This window comes from Thermobia domestica, chromosome 15 (assembly GCF_964235325.1).
Source record: "Thermobia domestica chromosome 15, izTheDome1.hap1.1, whole genome shotgun sequence".
Taxonomy (NCBI): Eukaryota; Metazoa; Arthropoda; class Insecta; order Zygentoma; family Lepismatidae; genus Thermobia; species Thermobia domestica.
In genome coordinates this window covers 1674411-1701116 of record NC_137468.1, presented here as the reverse complement: position 1 = coordinate 1701116, position 26706 = coordinate 1674411, and the positions used below count along the sequence as shown (strand labels likewise).

The 26706-nt window shown below is 35.9% G+C and overlaps 1 protein-coding gene across 1 annotated transcript in view; it reads left to right on the top strand.

Annotated features, from left to right (window-relative positions):
* Positions 1–26706, top strand: part of LOC145672001 (endothelin-converting enzyme 1-like) — a 103211-nt gene that overhangs the window by 34210 nt on the left and 42295 nt on the right. Inside the window, exons 4-8 of the mRNA XM_081741183.1 lie at positions 6214–6297; positions 9125–9330; positions 18226–18420; positions 21070–21162; positions 23797–23938. Of these exons, the coding sequence (XP_081597309.1) occupies positions 6214–6297; positions 9125–9330; positions 18226–18420; positions 21070–21162; positions 23797–23938 (720 nt within the window). The remainder of the gene's footprint in view (positions 1–6213; positions 6298–9124; positions 9331–18225; positions 18421–21069; positions 21163–23796; positions 23939–26706) is intronic.

The window sequence follows — 26706 nt, the reverse complement described above, 5'->3', positions numbered from 1 at the left end:
ACTAGACTCAGATTTCAATGTCGCGACTCGGTTCGAATGTGTTTTACATCGGAAAACGTCATTCAAGATGGCTGGTCTGAATAAGTTTTCACAGTTTCTTGACCGAGTGTCCCCACCGTAATCGAACCCACGATCGCTCATACCATAGGCTAAAGCGCTTGGGGTCACTGTTGTTATCGAGACGGGACGATATGAGAAATAAGATTTACTCGTCTTATCTCGTAAATTTTATAAGGTATATAAACGCCAGTACAGCTAAATAAGTCAAATGTTCAGTGTTGGGACGTTTCCGACGAAATCCGCTAGAATGCACCTCCAGTATGTGCCACGGGCTTGGACAAGTCCGATGTGACGAATACTCCGGGAGACAGTGCTGAGACCGCCAAGCCGTGCAGTGTTGTTTGCTTCGGGAAGGTTCCGTGGGAGGACGTTCTTACCTCAACAGAGGTAAGAATCCGTAATTAGTACCGTACTAACTCAGAACATTGCCCATTGTTAACAGGAATGTACGCCTTATTTCATGTCCTTCTATGAGCACTTTGTTTTGAAAGTGTAACTTCACTATTTGTGATTCTATGGCTACTAAATCAATACCAAGCATGGTGCAGTAAAGTACGCCAGGGTTTGTGCAGGACTGACTGCAGAAGACAAAGATGTTTTAATTTGTCCCACATATTCCATGTAATATCGGTGTAGTTTTCTTTTAAGTCACAGTACAGTGACATAGTTTGTTTATCTTCTTATAGACTAAAACTTTTCAGTTTAGAGTCACATTTCAACTTTGAAGATTATCGTTTTCACATTTTATCTTTCTATCTTCATCTTGCACTTTGGTTATTCCATTTTTTCTTTCTTTGTTTCTTTTTTTCTTTTTCTTCAGCCATGTTGTGTAGTAATATTTGAGTTTTTATAATACAGATGACGTAAGCAGTTGCAAGATTTATTAAAGTTTTCTAATAGTATCCTAAATTTGGCGTAATTATCTACACGTGTTGGTAAATACGCCAGATTGTAACACTTTTTTCTTTTACCTTGGTTTAAAAAACAGAAGTGAGTGGCATGAGTGCCACATTTCTTCTACACGTGGAAAAGCCTACTCTGTTACGCACATGTGTTGTTCTTTGTGTTTCTCGAAAATTAAGGCCGTAAATAAGCCAACACCCTTAACGTGGCGTATTTACCAGCATCTACGTTAGAAGTATTGCCTCGTCTCGATTCTGGAAGAGGGGAAACATTGCCTTAGTAGTAGAGCGGTTATCTCTGGTACATGAGGTACCTGGTTCGATCCCCGCCAAGTAAGTTTGTAGTGGACAACATCGTGTCCGTGAGTTTTCTCGGGTATTCCCGTTCCCCCACCTTCTCATTCCACCAATTCTTCCATCATCATTCACTTGCTTTAATCATCATCTCCCTTAGCCTAAAGGACATAATCGTGGGAATCAAAGATTTCATTCCATTTTATACCACACCCTTCATGGACGTCTCGCAACAGGGAACAGTTTTGATCACTACTAGATGAAATTAAGGAAAAACCAGGGAATAAATTTTGTAGATAAATTTACAGAACGAGATGAAACGAGAAAATCTTTTCCAGAGGCGAGACGAGACGAGACGAGAAAACGTTCTCCGAAAATTAATATTTTATCTTTCAGTTTTACATTTTACATTTACGTATGTCCTTTACGCCAAAGAAACGAGAGAACACCGAGAAAACCCATGGAGACGGTGTTGTGTACCACAAAGTCATTTGGCCTGAAATGGAACTAGGAATTCCTAGCACTAGAAGTGAACGCTCTACAACTAAACCACCGTTCCCTCTTTTCGAGAATTGAGACGAAGCAAGACTTCTACTGTACAATAAATTTACGAAACAAGACGTGTAAACTTATTTCAATCTCGTTCTGTCTCAAGAGCAACATTGACCTCAAGCCTTTGGTGCAAACGGTCCCGGGTTCCAATACATGGTGGAGACACGCAATCGACAAAGGTGTTAAAGCTTCTTCAAGTTAGCCATTCTGAATTATGTTTTTCTGTGTTTTCTTCATTCACGCCAGGCAAATGTAGAGATGATACATAACATAATAGTTAAGGCTCCCTTCATTTCTTTACCATCCCTTTCTTCCTCTCTAATTTTCCAAGTAAAGTGATCGCCGAGAGCAGGCCAGTATTTATATATTATGCGCCCCTGTGCTCTAAATAATTTTCCGCCCCTGCACAAAATCTTCCTTCCCCCCAGGAAAACGACCAATATTACAGTAGAATTCATAGTTATTAGGGTCCCTGAGATGAATAGTAACAGTTTTAATCCATCTTTGAGTTTTACGTCCCACGGTTATGCCGGTTAGGCTAAAGGAGACGGTGATTATGAGAAATGAATGAAATGGTGGAATGAAGAAAGTGGGACGAAACGGGAGAACCCCGAGAAAACCCTCGCACACGATGTTTCAGTTTTCATCCAATTGAACTTCAAGGTCATACTCCACTCCCCAGGGAGAGCTCATCCGTGGCTAAGTGGTTAGCATACACGCCTTCGGCGCGGGAGACCCGAGTTCGATTCCCGGCGGCAGCTCATGCGTTTCAGATTCCACGCTAATCAGTATGTCAGTCACACAGTCACATAGCCTCGCTGCTGAAAAGGGACGTTAAACTCAAAATCAACTCAACTCTACTCCCCAGGGAGGGAGCGAGATTTTAAAAGTAATGGAAAACGACAGATATTAGTGCTGAATTCAGAGTTTTCGAAGTCATTGGGTTTAACGGTATCAGTTTTTATGATGTTCAAGTTCATCCTCACCCCTTTATGCAAGGGCGCCGATTCCAGGGGGCCGGGACCCCAAAGCTCATGTGGGCCCCCACATTGTATTTAGGAATATACAATATTTGACATAATTTGAATGCATAATTTGTGTTAAAATCCTCATATATGCCTTCTATATCTGAATGCCCCCCTCCCCAAATTTACAGAGAAATCGGCGCCCTTGCTCTTGGGTGAGGGTGGGGTGGGAGATTATGACTTTTTAAAATAATCAGGTAAGTTAGCCAATTAATAACTACTGTACTTACAGCGAATTAAACACATTAACGTATTTTCTCGCACTTGGGCGGGACTCTGCGGGTTGCTAGTTTTACATGTTACTTTATTGTGAATCTTTAAAACGATTCTCAGGGAAGCGATGGCTTAGTGATAGAAGATTCAATTCTGGTGCATACGGTGCTTGGTTCCATCCCAGCTGGTGTCACGTGAGCTTTGTAGTGGACAAACACCATGTACGCGGATTTTCTCGGGGTTCTCCCGTTTCTTCCTACTTTTTTCATTCACCATTTCACTCATCCTCATCATCATCATCTCCTCTAGCCTTTCCGGCATACTCGTGGGACGTAAAGCTTAAAGATTTCATTTCATTTAATTCTCCAAAATCCAGAATTTTGCCGCCCCCTCAATTCTGCCACCCTGTGCTCGTGCACAGAAATGCACTTACCTAAATACGGGCCTGGCCGAGGGACTTCATCCTTCATATATGACGTGCTAAAAGGGCTACAAATGCCGAAAACCCAGAAATCTAATTCTAATCCTAATCCTAAACGTGAGCAATAGTACATGGAGTCCAGCCTGGTATCAGAACGTTTGAGAACTATTACTAACAATACAAGAACATCGAGCAGAGTTGTTCATTAAGGGGAAAAGTGAAGAGAATAAAGAAGCTCCACCTTGAAGGGGTCACAATAAATCTTTTTAGATCAGGATTCTGTAAATGTGAAGCGAAGGTTCATTCCGACACACAAAATGCTTAATGGGACATGAAAGGATGCTTGTGAAAAGTTGACGTTTTGCTAGCATTTTGCGTGAGAGGTACTGCATTTAGTCATAAAAAATTTAGTGGCAACTATACCCTACGTGTATTTTGTATACGGAAGGCTCTTTTTCTAATTAAGGAAAGAAAAATAACTAAAAGGAGAACGGTCCCTATACTCGAATTCAAACCTTCTTTTACTTTGTTAAAAGACTTTCTCCCGATTCTTCATGTAACGTTGAACTGTTGTGTATACAACGATGGCTAAAGTACCCGGGTCGTCGTAGTTGGAGATTCGTAATTGCAAAATGAAATTTAAAAATATTTTGGACCAACGTGCAGTAGTCGTCTGTTGGCCAATCAACAACTTGTCATCATTTACCAATAGTTTTAATTTCCCATTCCCAATCACAACTTTGTTTATTTTGTTGGTAAATGTTCGGCAAAAAGACGAAGTCTAACAAGTAAACCTTACGTTTGGGTGAATCTAGTTGCTGACTGAGACACATATGAGAAAGTAGTACTAAAGGTGGTTAGTATTTCAGTGAAGTTGTAGGTGCGAAGCTCCAGGGATTTAGGAGATACAGCTACCAGAACATCACATGGAAGTACAGAATAGTCTTCATACAGTTGGAGGTAAAAGCACTGTAAGACATCTTGTAACGACAAAAGGTGAATAACAAATATATGGGTACATATTAGGACTAGGGGGAAGTCATATAGTAAGGGTATACCTGACGGCGGCCATCTTGAAATCCGCCATTTTGAATTAAGATTAAGTTTTTAAAATAGGAATAGGGTCATGTGATACATGATTTAAAGCGGAAATTTAATCAGAAGAGCAATGGTGACGTTTAATTTGATTTACGCGCAATTGGTAAAAAGTTACAGGGAAATTAAATATTGTTGCAGCATATGTATTAGTCCTTTGCCCCACCTTGTAAATTTTGCGTTAATGATAATAATTAACTAAAAAGCAGATGGATAAATATTAGATCTATAGTAAGAGTTGCTTTGATGGCGGCCATGTTCAAATCCGCCATTTTGAATCAGACAAAACTTTTAAACAAAACGCATAACAGTGACACCTTATTAATAGCAAATTTTACCATAAATCCAACGGTATAACCATTTTTGCTTTATCATTAACCAGCATTTGTTATCGCATAAACAAGTTGCTAATTTAAGGAAAAATGACCAAAGTGGAATTGAGTCATAATTGAACTTGGGTCTTTCTTCCAGAAAAGTCCTCAATTAGTACAATCAATATGGAGTTCAGAAAAGAGTGCATGACTTGCACAAATGCTCTGCTCACAGTGAGCACACCTGACAAAGGCAATCGAGTTGACACATCTGTCGTTAACAATTCCGTCAAAGCAGAAATAGATGTGAACAGGATACAAGAAAAACAACGAAATGGCGTGCAAGTACAGCATCAAACAACTAACATTGTAACTCCACCATTGTATTTCTGATTAACTTCTAGCCCGAAGTCATCTATTGCATTACTCTGTTCCCATTTAATTTTGTACTGGTTAATGATAAAGCAAAAATGGTTATACCGTTGGATTTATGATAAAATTTGCTATTAATAAGGTGTCACTGTTATGCGCTTTGTTTAAAACTTTTGCCTGATTCAAAATGGCGGGTTTGGAGATGGCCGCCATCAAGGCAACTCTTACCATAGACCTAATATTTATCTACCTGCTTTTTATTTAATTATTATCATTAACACAAAATTTACAAGGTGGGGTAAAGGACTAATACATATGCTGCAACAATATTTAATTTCCCTGTAACTTTTTACCAATTGCGCGTAAATCAAATTAAACGTCACCATTGCTCTTCTGATTAAATTTCCGCCTTAAATCATGTATCACATGACCCTATTCCTATTTTAAAAACTTAATCTTAATTCAAAATGGCGGATTTTAAGATGACCGCCGTCAGGTATACCCTTACTATATGACTTCCCCCTAGTCCTAATATGTACCCATATATTTGTTATTCACCTTTTGTCGTTACAAGATGTCTTACAGTGCTTTTACCTCCAACTGTATGAAGATTATTCTGTACTTCCATGTGATGTTCTGGTAGCTGTATCTCCTAAATCCCTGGAGCTTCGCACCTACAACTTCACTGAAATACTGACCACATTTAGTACTACTTTCTCATATGTGTCTCAGTCAGCAACTCGATTCACCCAAACGTAAGGTTTACTTGTAAGGTTGGGCCAACGTTGCCCAGCTGTTGGGCTTATTGTCTCTGCTGTTCAATAAGATGGTAAGGTCACTAAGATGTTATATTATAGCAGACCCACAACATCAACATAATATCTAAAATCTAGTTTATCAAGAGTCTTTAATTTGATAATTAATGTTAGGCTAGTGTTGATTCTGTTAACTTTCTGTAATCATTTCAGATATCCTGGAAGCTGAAAGTAGTAACAAGGATCCGTTAGCAGTAACGAAAGCTAAGCAAATGTATTCTGCGTGTATGGATACAGGTAAATTTGCAAATAAAATTTTTATCCATAACTTTTAGTATCGTTGTACTGGTACTTTCCTTTTCTTTTTCTTTTCTTTCTTTCTTTTTTCTTTTTTTGACAGCAAAAGGCGTAGCACCTTACACGTTACTTGTCAATGGAAACAAAGCGATCAACGGATGGATCAAGTGCTATCGTCACTTCTGATGATAACGAGAATGCAAGGCTGCAAATATTCAATTCTGTGTCAAACAGTAGGCTATGGCTGGTAAATAAAGAAGGTATAGACAGGTGTATAACCAATGCTGATACGGATACAATACGTTTCAATATCTCATTCGCCTCAAAAAAAAAAAAAAAAAAAAAAAAAAACGAAGCAAAAAATTCAGGAATTTGATAGCGTCGAACTGATGCCATACCCGGCATATAGTCCTGACCTTGTCCCTTCGGAATATTACTGTTTCGGTCCACGGCGCACTTTCTGAGATCACAATGCTTCACTAATTCAGGAGGTGGAAACAGCAGTGACTGAAATCTGTGTCTCTAATAGCAAGACGTGGTATCGATGTGGAATCGAAAAACTGGCAAGAAGGTGGTTGTAGCTAAATCAACACGACAGAATATATTTCGAATGATAACCTTCTTTCATTGTACTGTAAGAAGGTGGCTGTAGGTAGATCAACATGACAGAATATACTTCGAATGATAACATCCTTTCATTGTACTGTAAGAAGGTGGCTGTAGGTAGATCAACATGACAGAATATACTTCGAATGATAACCTACTTTCATTGTACTGTAAGAAGGTTGCTGTAGATAGATCAACATGACAGAATATACTTCGAATGATAACCTCCTTTCATTGTACTGTAAGAAGGTGGCTGTAGGTAGATCAATATGACAGAATATACTTAGAATGATAACCTCCTTTCATTGTACTGTAAGAAGGTGGCTGTAGGTAGATCAATATGACAGAATATACTTCGAATGATAACCTCCTTTCATTGTACTGTAAGAAGGTGGCTGTAGGTAGATCAATATGACAGAATATACTTCGAATGATAACCTCCTCTCATTGTACTGTAAGAAGGTGGCTGTAGGTAGATCAACATGACAGAATATACTTCGAATGATAACCTCCTTTCATTGTACTGTAAGAAGGTGGCTGTAGGTAGATCAATATGACAGAATATACTTAGAATGATAACCTCCTTTCATTGTACTGTAAGAAGGTGGCTGTAGGTAGATCAATATGACAGAATATACTTAGAATGATAACCTCCTTTCATTGTACTGTAAGAAGGTGGCTGTAGGTAGATCAATATGACAGAATATACTTCGAATGATAACCTCCTTTCATTGTACTGTAATAAGGTGTCTGTAGGTAGATCAACATGACAGAATATACTTCGAATGATAACCTCCTTTCATTGTACTGTAAGAAGGTGGCTGTAGGTAGATCAACATGACAGAATATACTTTGAATGATAACCTCCTTTCATTGTACTGTAAGAAGGTGGCTGTAACTAGATCAACATGACAGAATATACTTTGAATGATAACCTCCTTTCATTGTACTGTAATAAGGTGGCTGTAGGTAGATCAACATGACAGAATATATTTAGAATGATAACCTCCTTTCATTGTAGTGTAATAAGATGGCTGTAGCTAGATCAACATGACAGAATATACTTCGAATGATAACCTCCTTTCATTGTACTGTAAGAAGGTGGCTGTAGGTAGATCAATATGACAGAATATACTTCGAATGATAACCTCCTTTCATTGTACTGTAAGAAGGTGGCTGTAGGTAGATCAATATGACAGAATATACTTCGAATGATAACCTCCTTTCATTGTACTGTAAGAAGGTGGCTGTAGGTAGATCAATATGACAGAATATACTTAGAATGATAACCTCCTTTCATTGTACTGTAAGAAGGTGGCTGTAGCTAGATCAACATGACAGAATATACTTAGAATGATAACCTCCTTTCATTGTACTGTAAGAAGGTGGCTGTAGCTAGATCAACATGACAGAATATACTTTGAATGATAACTTCCTTTCATTGTACTGTAAGAAGGTGGCTGTAGGTAGATCAACATGACAGAATATACTTCGAATGATAACCTCCTTTCATTGTACTGTAATAAGTACAGGTATGTTGTGTACCAGAATATTGCAAGAATTATGACTGCCTTCTAAATCAATGAGCTGGAAAACCAAGGTTGCACATGCATTTAACACCATTGAGAATGGAACAGAACATTGGCCATGATATATTGCTATGTGAGTGAAGCGTTGGCGATGTTCTTGTAAGATCTACCTAACGTAAGCACTATTATCACTATTAGTCTATGGCTATTTGAGAATGCATTTCGAAGCGTTACCCCCTAGAGCGAACAACACCAAGGTGGCTATTTGGTAACTTTACTTTCACCAGAGTTATAAATCATACTGTATGCCAGTCAGGGTTTCCAGGTCTTTTTTGCCAAGTCCAGGTCTATAATAGGAGAGTTCCACTACTCTGTACAAAGCATCTTCAAACCAGCTGTTTCTTTCTAAAATCCCCTTGCCTCGTAACACGTCTTTCCTTTTTGTCCTTCCTTTAGACATCTTTTAAACAGCAGGCGGTCTATTGTTCCGAAACGCACCAAATACGCTCGAGCTAACGTTTTCTCCGCGTTTTTATTGCTTTCGCGTTTGAGATTAGCCACTTACATTTAAATACATGTTCAGCGTATTCCAAGCGTACGCATGAGCTATAAAAACGCTTTGCAAACGTTATAAATAGCCGGGGACTTACTGTAAATTCTTTCCAATTCTTGTTTCTCTTAAATTTTTGCAGATACTTTGGAAAAGAATGGTATCGCTCAATTGTTGGAATTTCTAGATAAAGTTGGAGGTTGGCCTGCCATTAATGTCAAATGGAATCCTCAGCGACGCTTTAGCTGGACCGAGATGGCAGCACTCGCCAGGGAATATTCGCTACCTTTTGTGTTAGACTTCATCGTTAGGCAGAATTTCATAAATGCCAGTGAGAAATTGATCTATGTAAGTAGTTATGAAAATTAAAATTCATATAAAGCTACGATAAATTTAGGCTGTGTACAGCTTTAGAGTGTATTATTACAGTTTGACATCTTGCAAATATACCTCTTTGACACCCAAGGAGGATGTCCCTTGGAGATATGTGATTTGCGATAATTAGTTTGTTAATACGTTCTAGATGTTCAACTGGTATCTCAGATAAGGATGGAAATTTAAACTTGATTACTTTTACTCTTGCTAATGCATCTTGTTCAGTGGCGTATATAGAATTTCAGAAAAATGGGGTTCAAGCACTTAAGTTCATGCAGTTTTAGAACAACCGTAATTTTTGTATGCATATCTTAGTAATTTTTTTTCTATAATCTGGTATCTTGCTGAAAATCCGGAAACATTCTCTTTGCGCAAGCCACTGTTTTATATAGAATAAGTTCATTATACAGTAAATTTACAAATGAAATGAAACGAGATATTTTAGTTTAACATCCCACGATTATAATATTTAACCTAGAGGAGACGATGATTAAAGCACGTGAATGATGATGAATGGATTAGTGGAATGAGAATGTAGGAGGAAACGGGAATAACCCGAGAAAACCTGCGGACACGATGTTGTCCACCACACACTTATTTGGTCGGGATCGAGCCAGGAATCTCAAGTACCAAAGGTAAGCACTTTACCACTGAGCCACCGTGCCACCCCCATAGTAAATTTACATATGATGAATCTTAATTGAAATTACCATTTTCGACCTTCATTTAAATGTTGATCGATCCTGTAAAAATTGATGTCTCTTCGGCTCTTTCTCGACGTTGTTCATGTTTAATAAAAATCATTGTTTACTGTCTATCAAGTACATTTGAATAATTTGATTTCTTAATTTGCAATCTTGGTAATCGTAAATGTGTAGATGTTTTCGTATCTTTCAAAATCAAAATTTCCAAAATAATGATTAAACGTGTGTATAATACTTATTTCCAAAATATACACGGGAAGAATGCGTAAATGTTTAACATTTTAAGCAAAGGTTTGCTAAGCATAATTGAAAACATAAGGCATTGCCCTAATTACCCTCTTAATTTATTCGCAAATTTAAAATACTTTCTATTTTTTATATACAGGACTAGTTTCTCTCGTATCCAAGGAAAGTCCATATGATAATTACTTATTGATTCGATGTCCGATTTTCAAACAATGCAAATGTATACCTAAAACTTTAAAATCCTTATTGAATTTTATTTTTTCACTACTAAAATCTAAAACTGTTTGGAACAACTCTTTAATGTACTAGCTGTAAGTCTCAATTCAGAATCTGGGTAAAAAGAGTATCCGCCCGTCGTTGTCGAGTCAATATTCAAAACATCGATTGAAAGAGAGGAAAAGGTGTTTTTATTCAACTCCCTCGTTTTTGCCCTTTGTTATGTAAGCCCGTGCAACCACGAAGTAATGGGGGTTGCTCACACACAAGGCGTTCTTGGAAACCGAGGGCATTTTCACATACCGCATGCATAGTGTTGGAAAATTTCATGAAAAGTTCAAACTTAAAAAAATCCCTGTAACATTACAAACATTTTGGTATATAAAATGGCTATATTCGAAATCGAAGTAAATTTATTTTATTTTTTCTCTTTCTAATAGTATGTAATTGCCACATTTTTTAAGAAGACATTACGGAGCGTTACAAGCATGTATTTCAAATTCCAAGCCGGTATCATAAAACAGTATGTTTTCGGCAGAAGCCTTCAATTTTACATGATGCTGACAACCGAAAACTTAAATTTGACTTGCACAAACAAGTTTATATCATAAAAGATAAGCAAAAACGTTACAGGAAAAATTAACACATTTACTGTTTTATGAAGTAAACTGCTAAGTTTGCATCAGAAATGCTGAATTTTACATAATAAAACACAAAACTTGTAACTTCCATTATAATATACATAGTTTACGAGATAAATCTTGAATTTTACATCATGAAACCCAAAGTTGACATGTACAAAACAAATTTTGCATAATAAAATATAAAACAGAAACTACACAAAAAAAAAAAAAACTTTAAGTTTAAATCAGAAAACACAAAGTTGACAGCAGACAACTTGAGCACAAAATGCTTTTATCATAGATAAACACAAACCTTACTATAAAAAAAAAAAGCTTGAATTTTATATCACGAAACAATGTTTTCACCACAGATCTTGAATTTTATATCATAAAACACAAAGTTGCAGCAGAAAACTTGAATTTTACAAAACTCTAAGTTTGCAGCAAAACAAATCTAGTTTGCATCATAAACCACTAAATTTGCAGCATAAACCATGACTTAAACTCATAAAGTTCAGATGCAAAAAACAAAATTTGCATCATAAAACAGTTTGAAGCACACTTAAATTTCATATCATAATACACCAAGTTTGCATCATATAACACAAAGTTAACAACATAAAATTTGAATATAATCATTAAACAGCCTTTTATTCATAATTTATATATTTTAATTTACTCCCAAGGCTTCATTAGCTACAACCAAAATAAAGTAAGTTGCATTACGTTTCAGAAGCTTATCGCTTCATCAAACAATCTTATACAAAATGTAAAATGTTTAAAAAGCTTTTCACTTCTTTGTACAAAAGCAACAGTGAAAATTAAAAGTTAACGTTTTCAAAACAATAATACATGACAATTTGACCGAAAAATCTGATTAATAATTATAACAATTACTTTCATTGTACTTGTTTTCTTCTTTTTCTTTCTTCTCTTCCTAATATTCTTTTCCATTCCACATTTATTATCAATCCACAGTTCCAATTCATCACTCTACTTAATCATTCTTGCTTCTTTCCATTTCCTTATAAGCTCTCTACTTTCTTGTTCAACAATAATAGCTCCTTCCCAATCAATTTCATGTCCTGTTTCACATACTTGAAACGTAGGAGTACAAAGATAATGTAAGTTTAAAAAGAGGCAAGAATGCAATTTTTAAACATGTGTTAGAAACAGGACATAAAATTGATTGTGAAGGAGCTATTATTCTTGAACAAGAAAGTAGAGAGCTTATAAGGAAATGGAAAGAAGCAAGAAGGAATAAAGAAGGTGATAGAGTGATGAACTGGAACAATGGATTGACAATAAATGTAGAATGGGAAAGAATATTAGAAATAGAAGAAAGAAGAAGAAGAAAAATGTACAATAAAACTAACTGTTATAATTATTTATATGATTTTTCGGGTAAATTAATTGTCAAGATACTGTTTTGAAACCGTTAACTTTTAATTTTTAATGTTGGTTTTGGACAGAGAAGAGAATTTTTTAAAACATTCTACATTTTGTATAAGATTGTCTGATCAGGGAAGCGGTAAGCTTCTAAAACATAATGCTACTTATTTTTATTATTTTTGTTGTAGCTAATGAAGCTTTGACAGTAAATTAAAATAAATAAATAAATAAATAAATAAATAAATAAATATATATATATATATATATATATATATATATATATATATATATATATATATATATATATATATATATATATATATAAAATTTTAAGTTAACACGCACAAACAAAGTTTACATCATAAAAAATAAACACGAGTTCTACTGCAAAAAAAGTTTTAAGTTTACCTCATAAAGCAATAAGTTTTCAGCATATATTAGATTTTCGCATGATACAGCAATAAGTTTGCAGCAGTAAACTTGAAGTTTGCATCACAAAACAAAGTTTACAGCAGAAACCTTGAATTTTACATCATTATACATAAAATTAACAAACGGAAAGCTTTAAGCTGACATCCACAAAACAAAGTTACCATCATAAAAGATAAACGTAACTTTACTGCTAAACAACTTGAATTTTACATTTAGAAAACTAAGTTTGCAGCAGAAACTAACTTCATATCATAAAGCACTAACTAGTACGCTCGCAGCAGAAAACTTGAATTTTACATCATAAAACATAAAAGTTTGTAAGTTTGTATCATAAAACACAAAATATGTAAAAGAAGAAATGTTTGAACAAGATATTACTTAATTACGCAAATAATGAAAATTTTAATCATAGACGCATGAATAGCAAGCATTTAAATGTTAACAACTTGTGTACACGAAAATTCCAACTCAACTGATCAACTGGAGTCACTCACTGAAAAAAAAAGTATACGTACAAGGTTACTCCGTGCTGAAATTGTAGTAATTGTAATATAGGAATGAAACAGTTTATTCAGATTCATGCTCTGAGGATACTTCATGAGCACTTGAACCTGTGGTTTCAGCATACACAATATCTTCAGGGTCATTCAAGTCAGAAGTGGATGCACTGGTAAGTTCTGCTTCTTCTTACTTTGAATGCACTGAAAATGTGATACAGCATCAGGGTTGTCCTTATCCTTTCTGCCTTGTCCTTGAGCAGTCCTAGGTACTGCAGGTGAAAGATCTGCAGTTACCGGAACAGACTTTACATACTTTACGCTCGTTGTCTTTTTTTTTTTTTTTTTTGACTATTCGAAGATTTTCCCCGACTGACACTAACTTCGCAGTCCTTTTCATGGTAAGCCGGTTTTTTTGGTTTTCGTGAGTGAAAATCTATTCCAATTCCTCTCACAAGCAGCTGCTGCGGCAGGAATACTCAGAATTTTTGTAGTCACTTTTGATAAAGGGCGTGTACCAGAGAGGCCTTTCCTCCAGCTGATCGAGTTCATTATTTCTGCAGCAGACCAGAGAAGTTCTCGGCTCCACAGTTCATCCTTTGCCAAATATGATCCCAGATCTGCAATCACTTGGTTCCTGTCAATGTCAAATGCCTTGCAGATTGAAACAATCTGGTCCATAGCTCTCATTCGCTATTCTTCAGCTAAGTCGCTACCATGGAACTTAGGGTCCAAAACATGAGCAGCATACCGGATATTGTGTTAGCAGAAATCAACTCTCTTTTGAACGCTTTTGTGTATTCATTTTGTTCAGTTTCTGAGAATGGAGATTTTACAGTTTCAGCGAAATGCATCTTCAATTTTTTGAAGAGTGTTGGAACTTCAGAAAGTCTTTCTGTGTCACTTTCCAATCTTTCAATGGCTGTGCCAATTGGTTTTATTAGTTCTTGAAACTTCTGCACTTTAACCCAGAAAACTTCATCATCCAAGAGGTTTTTCCTGACGTCAGAAGAAACTTTCCCATGCTGAACCACTCGGTCATCAACAATGGCTGCTTGCAGACAGAATTTAAGATGCAATAAACTTTCAAGACACCTAACAGTAGACGACCAGCGACTTTTCGCAGACATTTGCAGACTATGATTGATCTTCTTTGTATCTTGAATTTCTTTCAGGGTCTGGAAAGGTATGTGATGGTTCTTGAAATATTTTATTATAGTCTTACATTCTACCACAGTTCTTGAGAGAGTGCCTAGTTTTTGGATGTCCTTTGCTAGTAGATTGAGCCCATGTCCAAGGCAGCCAAAAGTTATAATGCTTGGATATCTGGATTGCAGAAATTTCCAGGCAGCTTGCATATTTGCAGCATTGTCAGTAATGACTGCAATCACTTTTTGCGATCCTCCAATGTTTTAAATTTCGTTTGTAAACACTTCACCAATATACTCAGCTGTGTGGCTTTCAGTTTTCGATTTAATTGCCTTTAAAAATACAGGTTCTGGTGTAGCATTCATAATGTTTATTAAAGAGCTTCTTTCAATGTCGGTCCACCCATCTGACATGAGTGTCACACAATCGGCTTGTTTGATGTTCTTCCTTACAACTTCTTCAACGCGCTGATACTCGGTGTCAAGGAGTGGTGTTTATAAGAGATATCTTGTAGGCGTTTGAAAGGAAGGACGTAGAGATTTAAAAAAAATCAAGCCAATAAACAAAAAATCAAGCCACTCTGCCGAGTTTAAAGTACAAAAATTTTTATTTAGCTGCAGCCTGCAGACAGGTGTGCTAGCGTCACAATACGGAAGACAGCGAGCGAAACGCAGTCATTTGCAATTCTTTTTTTTTTCTCACGCATTACCAATACAAAATTAAACACTTTATTTAATATTTTTTTTTTCTTTGTGGAAAGCACTGATTCAGTTACAATAATGTGTTTTACGTGTTTATCCATGTCACGTATAATGTCAATGTGTGTCAGTCCATCTTGTATCATTATGGTGCAAATAACTACACTGTATAACACATAGCTAGCTCACAGTCATCACACAATGTTCAGACTAAGTTATTATAAAAATGAGTGTCGCTAATTAGTAAATTAAAAAAGCGAAAGTTCGGGTAAAGTTGCTTATGAAAAGTTCGGAAACGAACTTTCGAAAACGAAAGTTCGCCTGAAAAGTTCGCTCATTTACATCTCTACGCATGCATATATTTTCATCTCCCACCCCCAAATCTGAAAGAAGGACTTACAAAATTATATCTGGTGAAAGCAAAAAATTATACTTTACATTAGGTTTAGGTTACATTAGGTTAGGTTCAGTTCGGTTTGCCATTATATAAGTAATTGTGACGAGCCTTAACGGAAGTTATCCTGTATCTTTCTTCCAAAATTATAGAAAGCGCGACAAATGCAAATTTAACTTATATAAGACCCCAGGTCGAAAACGACCCACTTAGGTTATTGCTAAAGCTTATATATTTGACCCCTGGGTCGTTTTCGACCCAGTATCATAATTAGCCAATGGGAGATCAGCAAAAAGAAATGACACTAAATTCACCAAGAACAGGTCGAAAACTATATATTTTCCAAAATAAATCAAAATACAAAATGAAAAAGATAAGGGCATATATGGATTAATTTAAAGCAACTAATAAATTCAAACACAATTCTCTAAATATAAAATATAAGAAGTGAACACTATTGCTTCAAAAGAGGAAGAACAACCGATTGTTGATTAATTGGAGTTTAAAATTCCTTTGAGCACCAAGGCTACACAAGACAGGTCTCAGACCACTACTCTTGCTTATATCCGAGGCAATTAAAACCACGGGAATTGAACCCAGGACGGGAAAAATCAATCGAAGCTTGAATCTATAGTTTGATTCATACTATATGTTGTTTACTTAATGTTGTAGAAAAATGCAAACACATATAAATACTCTTAACTTCTTAAATTATCTCTCTACAATCCTTAGCATTCTCTGAATATTGCCTAACTTCTCATAATAATTTAATTATTGTTACATACTCTTATAATCTTCATTCTACGAATCTAAGTACTAATTCATAATCTATAACCTCGTTTACCTTATTATTTCTTTGTTTTTTCATAAACTATACATCATAACAACTCTAGCCAATCAGTGATACATTATATAACAAGTTCTGATCAACAATAAGGGAATGTTTAGATTCTAAAAGGAAACAAATTCAGTAGGTGCTTTTTCTTATATGTAAACTGTGTTTTAATGTCACTTTTCTTAGCACTACAAAATTATGGTGAACGTAATATTGAGTACAATTGACTTAGAACTTACCTGGAAATCATTATCAAAATGATAGATCTAACACACTATAAACAGAGAAACCAACCAAATTAAACATCATCTATCAAAGAACCGAACAGTATTTTGTGGAATACCTCAAGGATCAATTTTGGAACCATTTCTATTTGACGCTAAACGAAAACAAGTTTAGGGAAGGAACTATTGCTAATTAGACTTAAAAATATATAATAAACAGTAAGTATACAAAAATAAAAATTCACCACAATTAAGAAAAAATAAATGATTATCTGAAACAAGACTTCTCCGAACTAGTGCTTAAAAGTAAAATAGTTGTTTCGAGAAATATGCAAATAAAAGTTTATAATACTTTTTACTTAACACTTAATATTTTACTTTTCTTCATCGGAATCTATCGCTAGAAATATTCAGGTTCAAAGAAAATATTCACCAAAGGAGGATAATACACTATCATGAGTCAAGAACACTCAGAACATGATCACAATCCCTAACACTGTTTGCTATGTTATCAAAACAACAGGGGTGCCCATTGAAGGTGGATTGTGACGCAATCATTGGCATTTTTGGTGTTTGAGAGAAAATTAAGGAGAAAGTTAAACGGTTTGTAAAAAATGTATAATTTACACAATTTATGATCGTGTCCAGAGTTTGGGGAACTATTCACGGTGAACCATTGACTAAGCGTAAAAGCATTATTACAGCAAAACATGCCAGATGAATTTAGGAAATTCTCATGGACGAAGAGAGACGGCCTCCCTGATAAAAGAAAGAATAAAAATTACTTGTATTCAGTGTTGCCAAATCAAAATAGAATTTTCATTATTCTACAACGGTTCATTCAAAACAATCTCCGGGTAAAGAGCCCATTTTCCGAGACGAGACATCATTTTTACGAAGCCTTTTCGAGATGATACAACATCAAATCCTATCGTGTAGGCTACCCTACATGGAATGAACATAGAGCTAAACTTAACAAGCAACTAAATTACATGTATCTTTACTGTGTGGGTAATTACTGTGCTTCAAAAAGGCGTTGGTGAGACTGCATGGAAAAGTTGACAAAATTAAATCCATAGAAAGATATGGCGACAGAATTTCCTGAAATGAAAGTAGAAGAGTATGAGCATAAAACTAAACGAAGAATTTGCAACTGAGACATGTAGTCACACAACGGGACAAACGCCACGAGCAAATCGTGTAAAGGAATGTCATTTAGAAGGTTTTAGCTCATTTGACACCTACCTAGGATAGTCTGTCCATGTGTTCGGTTATTTCACTTATATTCACCAAACAATAATTTCTAGGAATTTCTTTTTTTCCACCAATATTTTAATTTTCCACTGACAATCCCAATTTTTCTCAAATTAGCACTTGTCTCTTTGTGTTCGGCCACTTGTCTGAATTTCCTCCGATGGAAGTTCATTTAAAAAGGTGTGTTTGTGTTCTATTTTCCAGTTGGAGCAAGACCCGATTGCTCTTCCATCAGCTTTAGTAGAAGCGGAGGTGAAGGGTGAAGCTCTGTACACTGTGTACCTCCTGAGTGTGGCCCAAAGTATGAAGAAAGATTTAGGAGAGGACGCTTTGTCTGATGAAGAATCGTTGAAACAACTGAGAGACGTTGTTAAATTCATGTCAATATTGAGGAAGAATGTAAGCAGTGAAACAAGCTTTATGTTATTCATTATTTGCATGGAGGTAATCTATTCAATGTCTACTACTGATCTAGAAGATAAGTGTGAGTACACAAAGTATGGATGTATGTCACTACATACAACTCGCCCACGTAGCTTTAAATATCTCCCTCCACACAGCCGTAATTACAAGGGGCCGAGCGGGACAGTTGCCTAATTGCACATGTTTGCTTTTTCATCAATTTATGTTAATAATTTAGGCAATTCGATCTTTTGGTCGGCCATAAAATGCAAATGGCGTCAAACGCCATTTGCATTTTTTTTTTTTTTTTTTTTTTTTACAATTTTCATATAAATAATTCAAATTAACACATTTTAGTACACAGGGACTCGATGCTCGGTTCACCAATATAACACCGTTAAAGGTTAAAGGTAATGAAGACAAGACAAGATTTAAGCATACTTTATGAGCAAGTTATAGAATTGTTTAGCAGATATTTTGAGATCCTGTATGGACGTACTTGAGAAAGATAGTCTGTAGTTCTGGAGGAATTAGATCAATTGTAATTGTGTATAATCTTGTATGCAAGGGCGCCCATCAGGGGGGGTAAGGAGGCGCTTGCCTCCCCCCTTTAGAGGAAATTGTGCTTCGGAAGATCGAAAACCCAATAGATATTTTAGAATAGTTACCGAAAAATTTGAGCCTACATTTGAAATGTCGCTTACACTCCCCCCCTTGGAAACCACAACGTGGGCACCCTTGCTTGTGTGGATAGAGATAGAAGCGTAATAAATAGAGTTTGATCAAGGAATGTTGTGGTACAATCTGTCTGAACTAACATAGCTTCAATAAGTAAAGATTAAGCCAATAGTTACATGCCACAACCTTCTGAAGTTGAAAGTGTTAACGTAAAAAAAGTGCACAAAAGAACATCAGTGAAGACAAAAGGAATTCGAAGTTTTCATTCGGATTTACACTTTTCTTGAATCCTAATGATTTCTAGGTGTTTGTCCCGACGCATATACACATCCTTAAAGGCTACACTATTCAAGTAAGATTCTACAAAGAGTTTAAATTTGTTTCTTAACCCCGAAAAATAAGGAAGCTACAAGAACATAAAAATCAAAATTCTGATTATATCTGAAATGGTGCTAATAGTTTGGCATATATTTCATATGTGAAAAACTCTAATGTATGGCATAAGTCATTGCTCTGAGAAATATTCAGCACAAGAAGCAGTTTAATTTTCGGTTGATTTTTTGGATGATTTTGTTTAAAACGTCTCGAAAAATTTTGTTCATGTCTCATTGTCATTCTTATAATATAAATGGGTAGTTTCTCATGAAAAACTCCTCAACACGTACTTTAATCTTGGAGTGACCTTTTTTTGTTTTAGGGCAATTTTCTGTTAATGGTTCAGGTATTTTTGATCATACTTCGTAAATATATTCTTAAGAAATACACAGTACGTTATAAGCATTTTTTAAAATGAAATATTCCATAAGGGTCATTCTACTCTTAAGTTTAATGTTTCGGGTAAACTTTACAATGCCTGATTGAAGTAATATTCTTACATAGACAAGAGAAATCACACTCAATTAATTTTTACAAAATCGGACCGAACTTCCTTAACCCTAAGCTAACCTTACCCTACTTATAGCTACCGTTCTCTACTGTAGACTTAAAGTGGACCTAGTACGTATCGATGCATAACTGAGTTTAGCAGGTGCTTTTTTTTTTTTAGGACGATTTACTTTTAAATGACTAGAGTAATTTTGTTCATATTTCATACATAAACATTTTTAGTAATACTGTAAAGTTTATGATTCAATTCAAGAAACAGATGCAAGAATTTTTTAAAATTTCTGAACACTTATATATCATTTTTTCAGTCCACTTTCGATGCTTTTTCTGCAAATTTTGGGTCAGATCCGTAATTTCCAGTGAGTGTTCTTAAATGTTTTTTCCACCAGTGTAACTTCCATTATGAAATTAATACTGGAAATTAGAAAACTGGAAATTAATACTGGAAATTAAAAAACTGAAAATTAATACTGGAAATTAGAATACTAGAAATTAATACTGGAAATTGTTCTATTCTCTTATTTCGTTAAATCCAGGAACTCTATTCTCTTATTTCGTTAAATTCAGAAATTAGAAAACTGGAAATTAGAAAACTGAAAATTAATACTGGAGATTAATACTGGAAATTAAAATACTGGAAATTAATACTGGAAATTTTTCTATTCTCTTATTTCGTTAAATCCAGTAATTAGAAAACTGGAAATTAATATTGGAAATGAGAAAACTGGAAATTAGAATATTGGAAATTAATACTGGAAATTAGAATACTGGAGATTAATACTGGAAATTATTTTACTCTCTTATTTCGTTAAAACCTTTTCATTGATCTCTCTCTCTCTCTCTCTCTCTCTCTCTCTCTACGAAATGACGGGGAAGACTCATGAGAATTTTAACTCTAAACTTCATCCGCTTTTGAGATAAATTGTCCATTGAGAGATCGTCACGAAATCTCCAGTCGTCATACCTAAACATGGCTGACTCGAAAGAAGGTATAAGTTTGTAAACCTAACCCTTTCTAGACAAAATAAATCCTTTAGTTTGAGAAACTTAGAATTTGAAATAATTAATTTATTTATTTTCCAGAATAATCTAATTACGACGGACGTTCCTTCTTCTCTTCCAATGACTATTAGAGAACTTCAGAACAGGACAGACAAGATGTTTCGAGAGTCAGTGGTAAATATTCTCCAAATATTAAGTATTTGTTTTACAACGAACACAGTACTAATAATTTAATCTTGTTAACATAAATATTTATCGTAATTTGATGCGCTTAGAGGAAAAAGGCGTTGCATTCTGCCGGTTCATGTACTGTATGTGTTACATGTTAATGATGTTACATAACACATTGTTTAGTAAGCCCTTGTCTGAGTGCAGATATTTAGAAACGATGAAGGCGGTATGTTAACGGACGTTATGAAAGTCAATTTTCTCCATATATTCAATTTGTTACACAACACGTTTATCCTCTAAGCACTTCATTTCATATTATGTGTCATTTTAACTATTTATTTGATTGAAACATTTCTATAAATTAACTACTTTTAAGCATAAATCTTAAATAATGCTTTATGCTTGCTTTATCTAAGTAATGTATGATCTGGAAAGCAAATTGCATTTATACATAAGCTAAGAAATATCTTCTCTACACTAACATATACTTATATACTTATATATATATATATATATATATATATATATATATATATATATATATATATATATATATATATATAAGTATAGAGAGAGAGAGAGAGAGATATGAAAAACCTGGAGTTGAAAACATGTGAGATATCTGAGTTAGAGCCCTCCTATTTCAAGTGTGCCCTCGGAAAATATGTGAAACACACTTCGGCCCCACCCCCGCCGCCCTCTTACGGAGGGAAGCATCCCTTGCCTTAGGGAAAGAAGTGAATGACTTTAGCTGAGTTGCCAATTTGTCATTCAATCGTTTGGTCTTGGCGAGTGAAGATGGCTAACAAGACAGCACAGCGAAGTCCATCAATGTGGCAACCCTGTCGACATTCAACATTGAAGGAGCTCGGCCAAAGCAATTTGTCTCTCCTCTTTTGAGGGAAGTACGGGAAAACACACAGCGATAGCAGCGCAAACAGGGGCACACTTGAAATAAAACGGCTCTAGCAACGATCAGGCGGTGGCCGCAGCGTCAGTCTGTTGACGATGGTGTTTACAGCAAATTCCGTACTACGTGAGGAGAACTAGAACGACAGTGTGCAGTGAACTGAACAGACAGTGATAATGTGAAATGAGTGAACTCTGTGACTTTCAAAGGGCAAATTATTGACACTCGGCTACGTAGTGCGAGCGTGTAAAGTGTCAAGTGTGTTGGGTGTGTAGCGAGAGATAATGCACTAGATGACAATGGCCTACAAAACTCACTAGTTCACCGAGATTCTATCCATCGAGTACTTAAGAGAAAACTGGGGACTAAACATTACCGGAGCATAATAGCTAGTGACCAAAGGTACCCGAACTCATGAGATCGGCGCTCACGATTTCAAAAGTCACGATCAACTGGCTGTAACCAAAGTGATCGTGAGGTTGACTGGGCATTATGTCGAAATGGCATGATCGTGAGGTCGTGTGAGCATGATGTCTAAAGAATGTGAGTGTGAGGTTGAGTGAGTGCTGTCGTCCATGGATATCTTCTGTCCCACGTAGGTAAATGTTCACTTCTTACAATCCCACAATTTTATCTTCAACTTTGATTTGCTCGTAATCTTGTTGAACATCAGTTTCATCATTTCCATATTCATTTTCAAGAAGACTTTGTTGCCATCAATAATTTTTGAAAGTAGTAGATCATACTGTTTAAGCAATTATGCTTTTCTATAACACTTTTGTACAACTGTACTTTCAATAGTTTTCTAAGTCAGTGGCGGCTCTTGAACAAAGTCACGATAAATATTAACATTTTCTTTGTACAAGTTAAGGGAATTTTACATATTTTATCGCTACAAGCTGTGAACAGAATTTATGTTGTATACCCTTAATTTATAGCGAGACAATAAGAATTCTTACCGACGCAACTTCCTTCAAGAACCGCCGCTAGAGTAAGCAAAGGATCTGAGATGTAGCATACAGATCATAAACGCATTTTAGGAGGTAGATAACATTGAAGAAACTACAAACTGCAACAATGACGAAAATTTACAACCAGTACATTTTTGTTTCCCAGTGTGTTCGAAGGTTGAACTATAGTGTTTTCAAAACTACTAATAGAAACAAATTGACGTTTGCAGAAGCACGTGGTACACTGTTGCCACATCGTGCGCATCCCGGGTCAGTCATCAGCTGGAACTGTCCTATGAATCTTAACGAAAAGGAAAATCTCTAATTATTGCTTTGTTTAGATGGACGAAAATATATGTTTCTCGTCCCTGTTTGTGCATGTTGGAAGAGGGTGGGGTGGGTTGTATGTGTTGGAAGTGATTTAAAAAATCACTTCCATGCACAAAGAGACGGAAGATTAAAATAGCTTCTTTGTTTCTGAAAACACGTGAATAGCTTTTGCATAGCTTCTTTGCATCTTTGCTTCGTTTAGCGGCAACATTGGAATGCTAGGGTCCGTCGCCAATGAAACCATCCACCACCCACTGTTGCTAAAATGACGTTTATGATCCGACCCTCGCTGAGTAACCCCAATAACTATGTGACGTACATTCCCTTCTTCAAAACAAATCTGCACGTGTTTTTGAGCTGTCAATTTGTTTCTAGGTTTGAAAGCACTTTAGTATTGAAGATAAAGCAGGTTTCGCATTGACATGATTTTTCACGTTTATTTTACAGATAAATTGGCTGCAAGTGTTGCAAGAATATTTCAAGGACACAGGTGTTGTTCTTGAAGCAAGCGATAAGATTTACGTGGAAGATATGGATACGTTAGAAAACCTAATAAAATTTATTCAGAACACGGACAACAGGCTTCTTGGTAATAATTATACTTTAATATATACTTCATGTTTTACATGTACGATTAAATAATTGCAATTTTCCTGCTCACTTAACGAACTACCATATAAACGATGAGTTAAGAGAGGCCTTTGAGGCATGGTTCTATGCACATATATTAATAAAAATAGATGAACGTGTTTTGTTTTTACTTACAAAATAAAATCCTGAATCGGTGTACACTTTCATACATTTTCTGGTTCTTAAAACAATTTTGATTGATTTCTATGATAAATAATTTGTACAATGAGGCCACTATTCGAAATTGCATTACCAAGAACTTTCAAAGAAACCATTATAATAGATGGCAATCCTTTTGGAAGATTTACTCTTGAACTACCCGTAAATAGGCTAGGTAGAAATTTATCGAGGGGTCGCAGTGGCTCAGTGGTACAGCCTTCACCTCTGGTGCTTAGGGTCCCGGGTTCGATCGCAGCCCCTACCAAGTCAACTTTGTGGTGGACAAACACCGTGTGCGTGGGTTTTCTCGGGGTTCTCCCGTTTTCTCTCACTTTCTTCATTCCACCATTTCATTCATGTCTCATCATCACCGTCTCCTTTAGCCTAGCTGGCATAATCGTAAGACGTAAAACAAAGATTTCATTTAGAAATTTACCTGAATTACGAAGAGCAAAAGGAGAGGAGGCAGCGGTAAGGGCATCATCTAAGGAAAATCTTGTATCAAATGGGAACTTCTTTTTAAATGCAGTATCAGCTATCGCATACTGTATTTAGGGATATATTCTATTCTTGATTTCCAACTAAGCGCCATTCTCCTTGATTTCCAACTAAGTAAATATCCTGATTTCCCATTTCATGTTTAATGTTGGCAGAAAGGAGACAAGTGGCAGGAGAGAGACAATATGAAAAGTCTGCAGTGGAAACTGAATTCTATAGAAGAATGAAAGAATCGGAATTAATCAATATTTCATTTGTTTTTATGCTCTCTGAGAAATTTGCAGTTTGGCGCTTAGCACCTTTCTGCTTTCCGGTGGCGGAGAGAGAGAGAGAGACAGAGAGAGATCTGTTCCTTTAGAATATAAAAAATATGAAGGAACGGCATAGTTTTTAATGTTATATGATATATTTCCCGATTTTTTGGAAACTACGCATCAGGAGTGTTGCGCATGCGTTGAGAAATTTTGTGAGTCTTGTAGGCAATACGAGTTCACCCATATTAAGTTTGATACATTGTTTTAGTGTTACATGCAAGGGTATGGTAGAACCGGAGTGGATCGACATATATAACGATGCTTTTTTCTGGTTTAATTAAACTGTTTTTCTTATTTATTTCTATGTTAGCACCCAGAAAGTCAGTTAATTCGATACGGTTTGATTTGATTTTTTTTTAAAGTTTAGCGTCCCTTTCAGTAGCGAGGCTATATCAGACGTGGATCTATAGCTTTACGTGGAATCCGAACCACATGAGCTCCCGACGGGAATCAAACTCAGGTCTCGCACGCCAAATGCATAAGTTGACTCGAGTTCAGGATTCTATGTCTCCAAAATTCGACTGATGATTCAAATTGATTTGAATTTTCCATAACTGCAACATAATTAAGAATTTTTATAGAATTAAAATCTTGAACATTCAGGTTTTAAACGAAATGTAATGTTCAAACTATAGGGCTACTCTTTACTAGAGACTATAACTAAACTATAGACTTCTAAACTATGCTATTTCTAACTGTCGCAAGTTCTATAGAACGGTTATTTCTGTCCATCCCCCCGACTGCCAGCAGGTATCAGAATAAGAAAGGGAAGTTCAAACCGGAAGTGGTTTGAATTAACCATTTCCAGTTCCAACGATTTTCGACATAGTACATAAATAGACATAAGCAGTTTTCTGCAATGGATTGAGCGTGTCAAGAGAATATATCCCCGCAACACCCTACCGAAAACACAAGTGGTTGAAATTGATTAGTATTTCCGGTTTCAATGCTGATCTCCATTCCGTTAACTCTCTATTCAGGCCGGAAGTGGTAAAAATCAACCGCTTCCGGTTTCAACTTTGTTCTTCATAAAAAAGAAACGATAATAGATAACAACAAACGTTTCTTTGTAATCGATTCAGTGTCTGAGAACAACACCACTATTACCCGCCACAGTCTATGGAAACAGAAAGTGGTTGAAATTTAGTAGATAATTTCATAGAACAAAAAAGGTCAGAAACATCATAGAGCAGTTTTTTGACACAAATTCGGCGTCCCAAGAGCGAGTTTTGTCTCGATTTGATCTATCAGTTCAAACCGGAAGTTGTGAAAATCTACAATTTTTCGGTTACAACACTGATTGCATAATGGATAAAATGTAAATAGATAGCGATAAGCAGTTTTTTTTTTTAAAAGTATGTATTTGGTCTGCAAGTATGTTTCAGCTCTGATTTTATTTATTTATTGCAATGGGAAGTATTAAACATCATTTAGCACTTCTCGTTTCAATGTTAAGCCCCATAGAGCCAAAACAATAAGAGATAGCAAGTAATGGCTTTTTGATATAGATTGCACGTCAGAAGAGCAGGTTCTATTTTTGATATTATTCTCTACTAGCTGAATATACCCGTTCTTCGCATGGGGGCTATATTTGGAAGTCAACGCCTGTGGGAGTATCACCATTCATTTCAGCGACCGCGAAAACTATGGATTTGATACTAATATCGCTCATTTTGGATTACTTTTACATGTCTCGGTATCCCCTCCCCCTACGACCTCCGGCCCGCAGCCGAATAGATGAATAGGAGGTTAATGC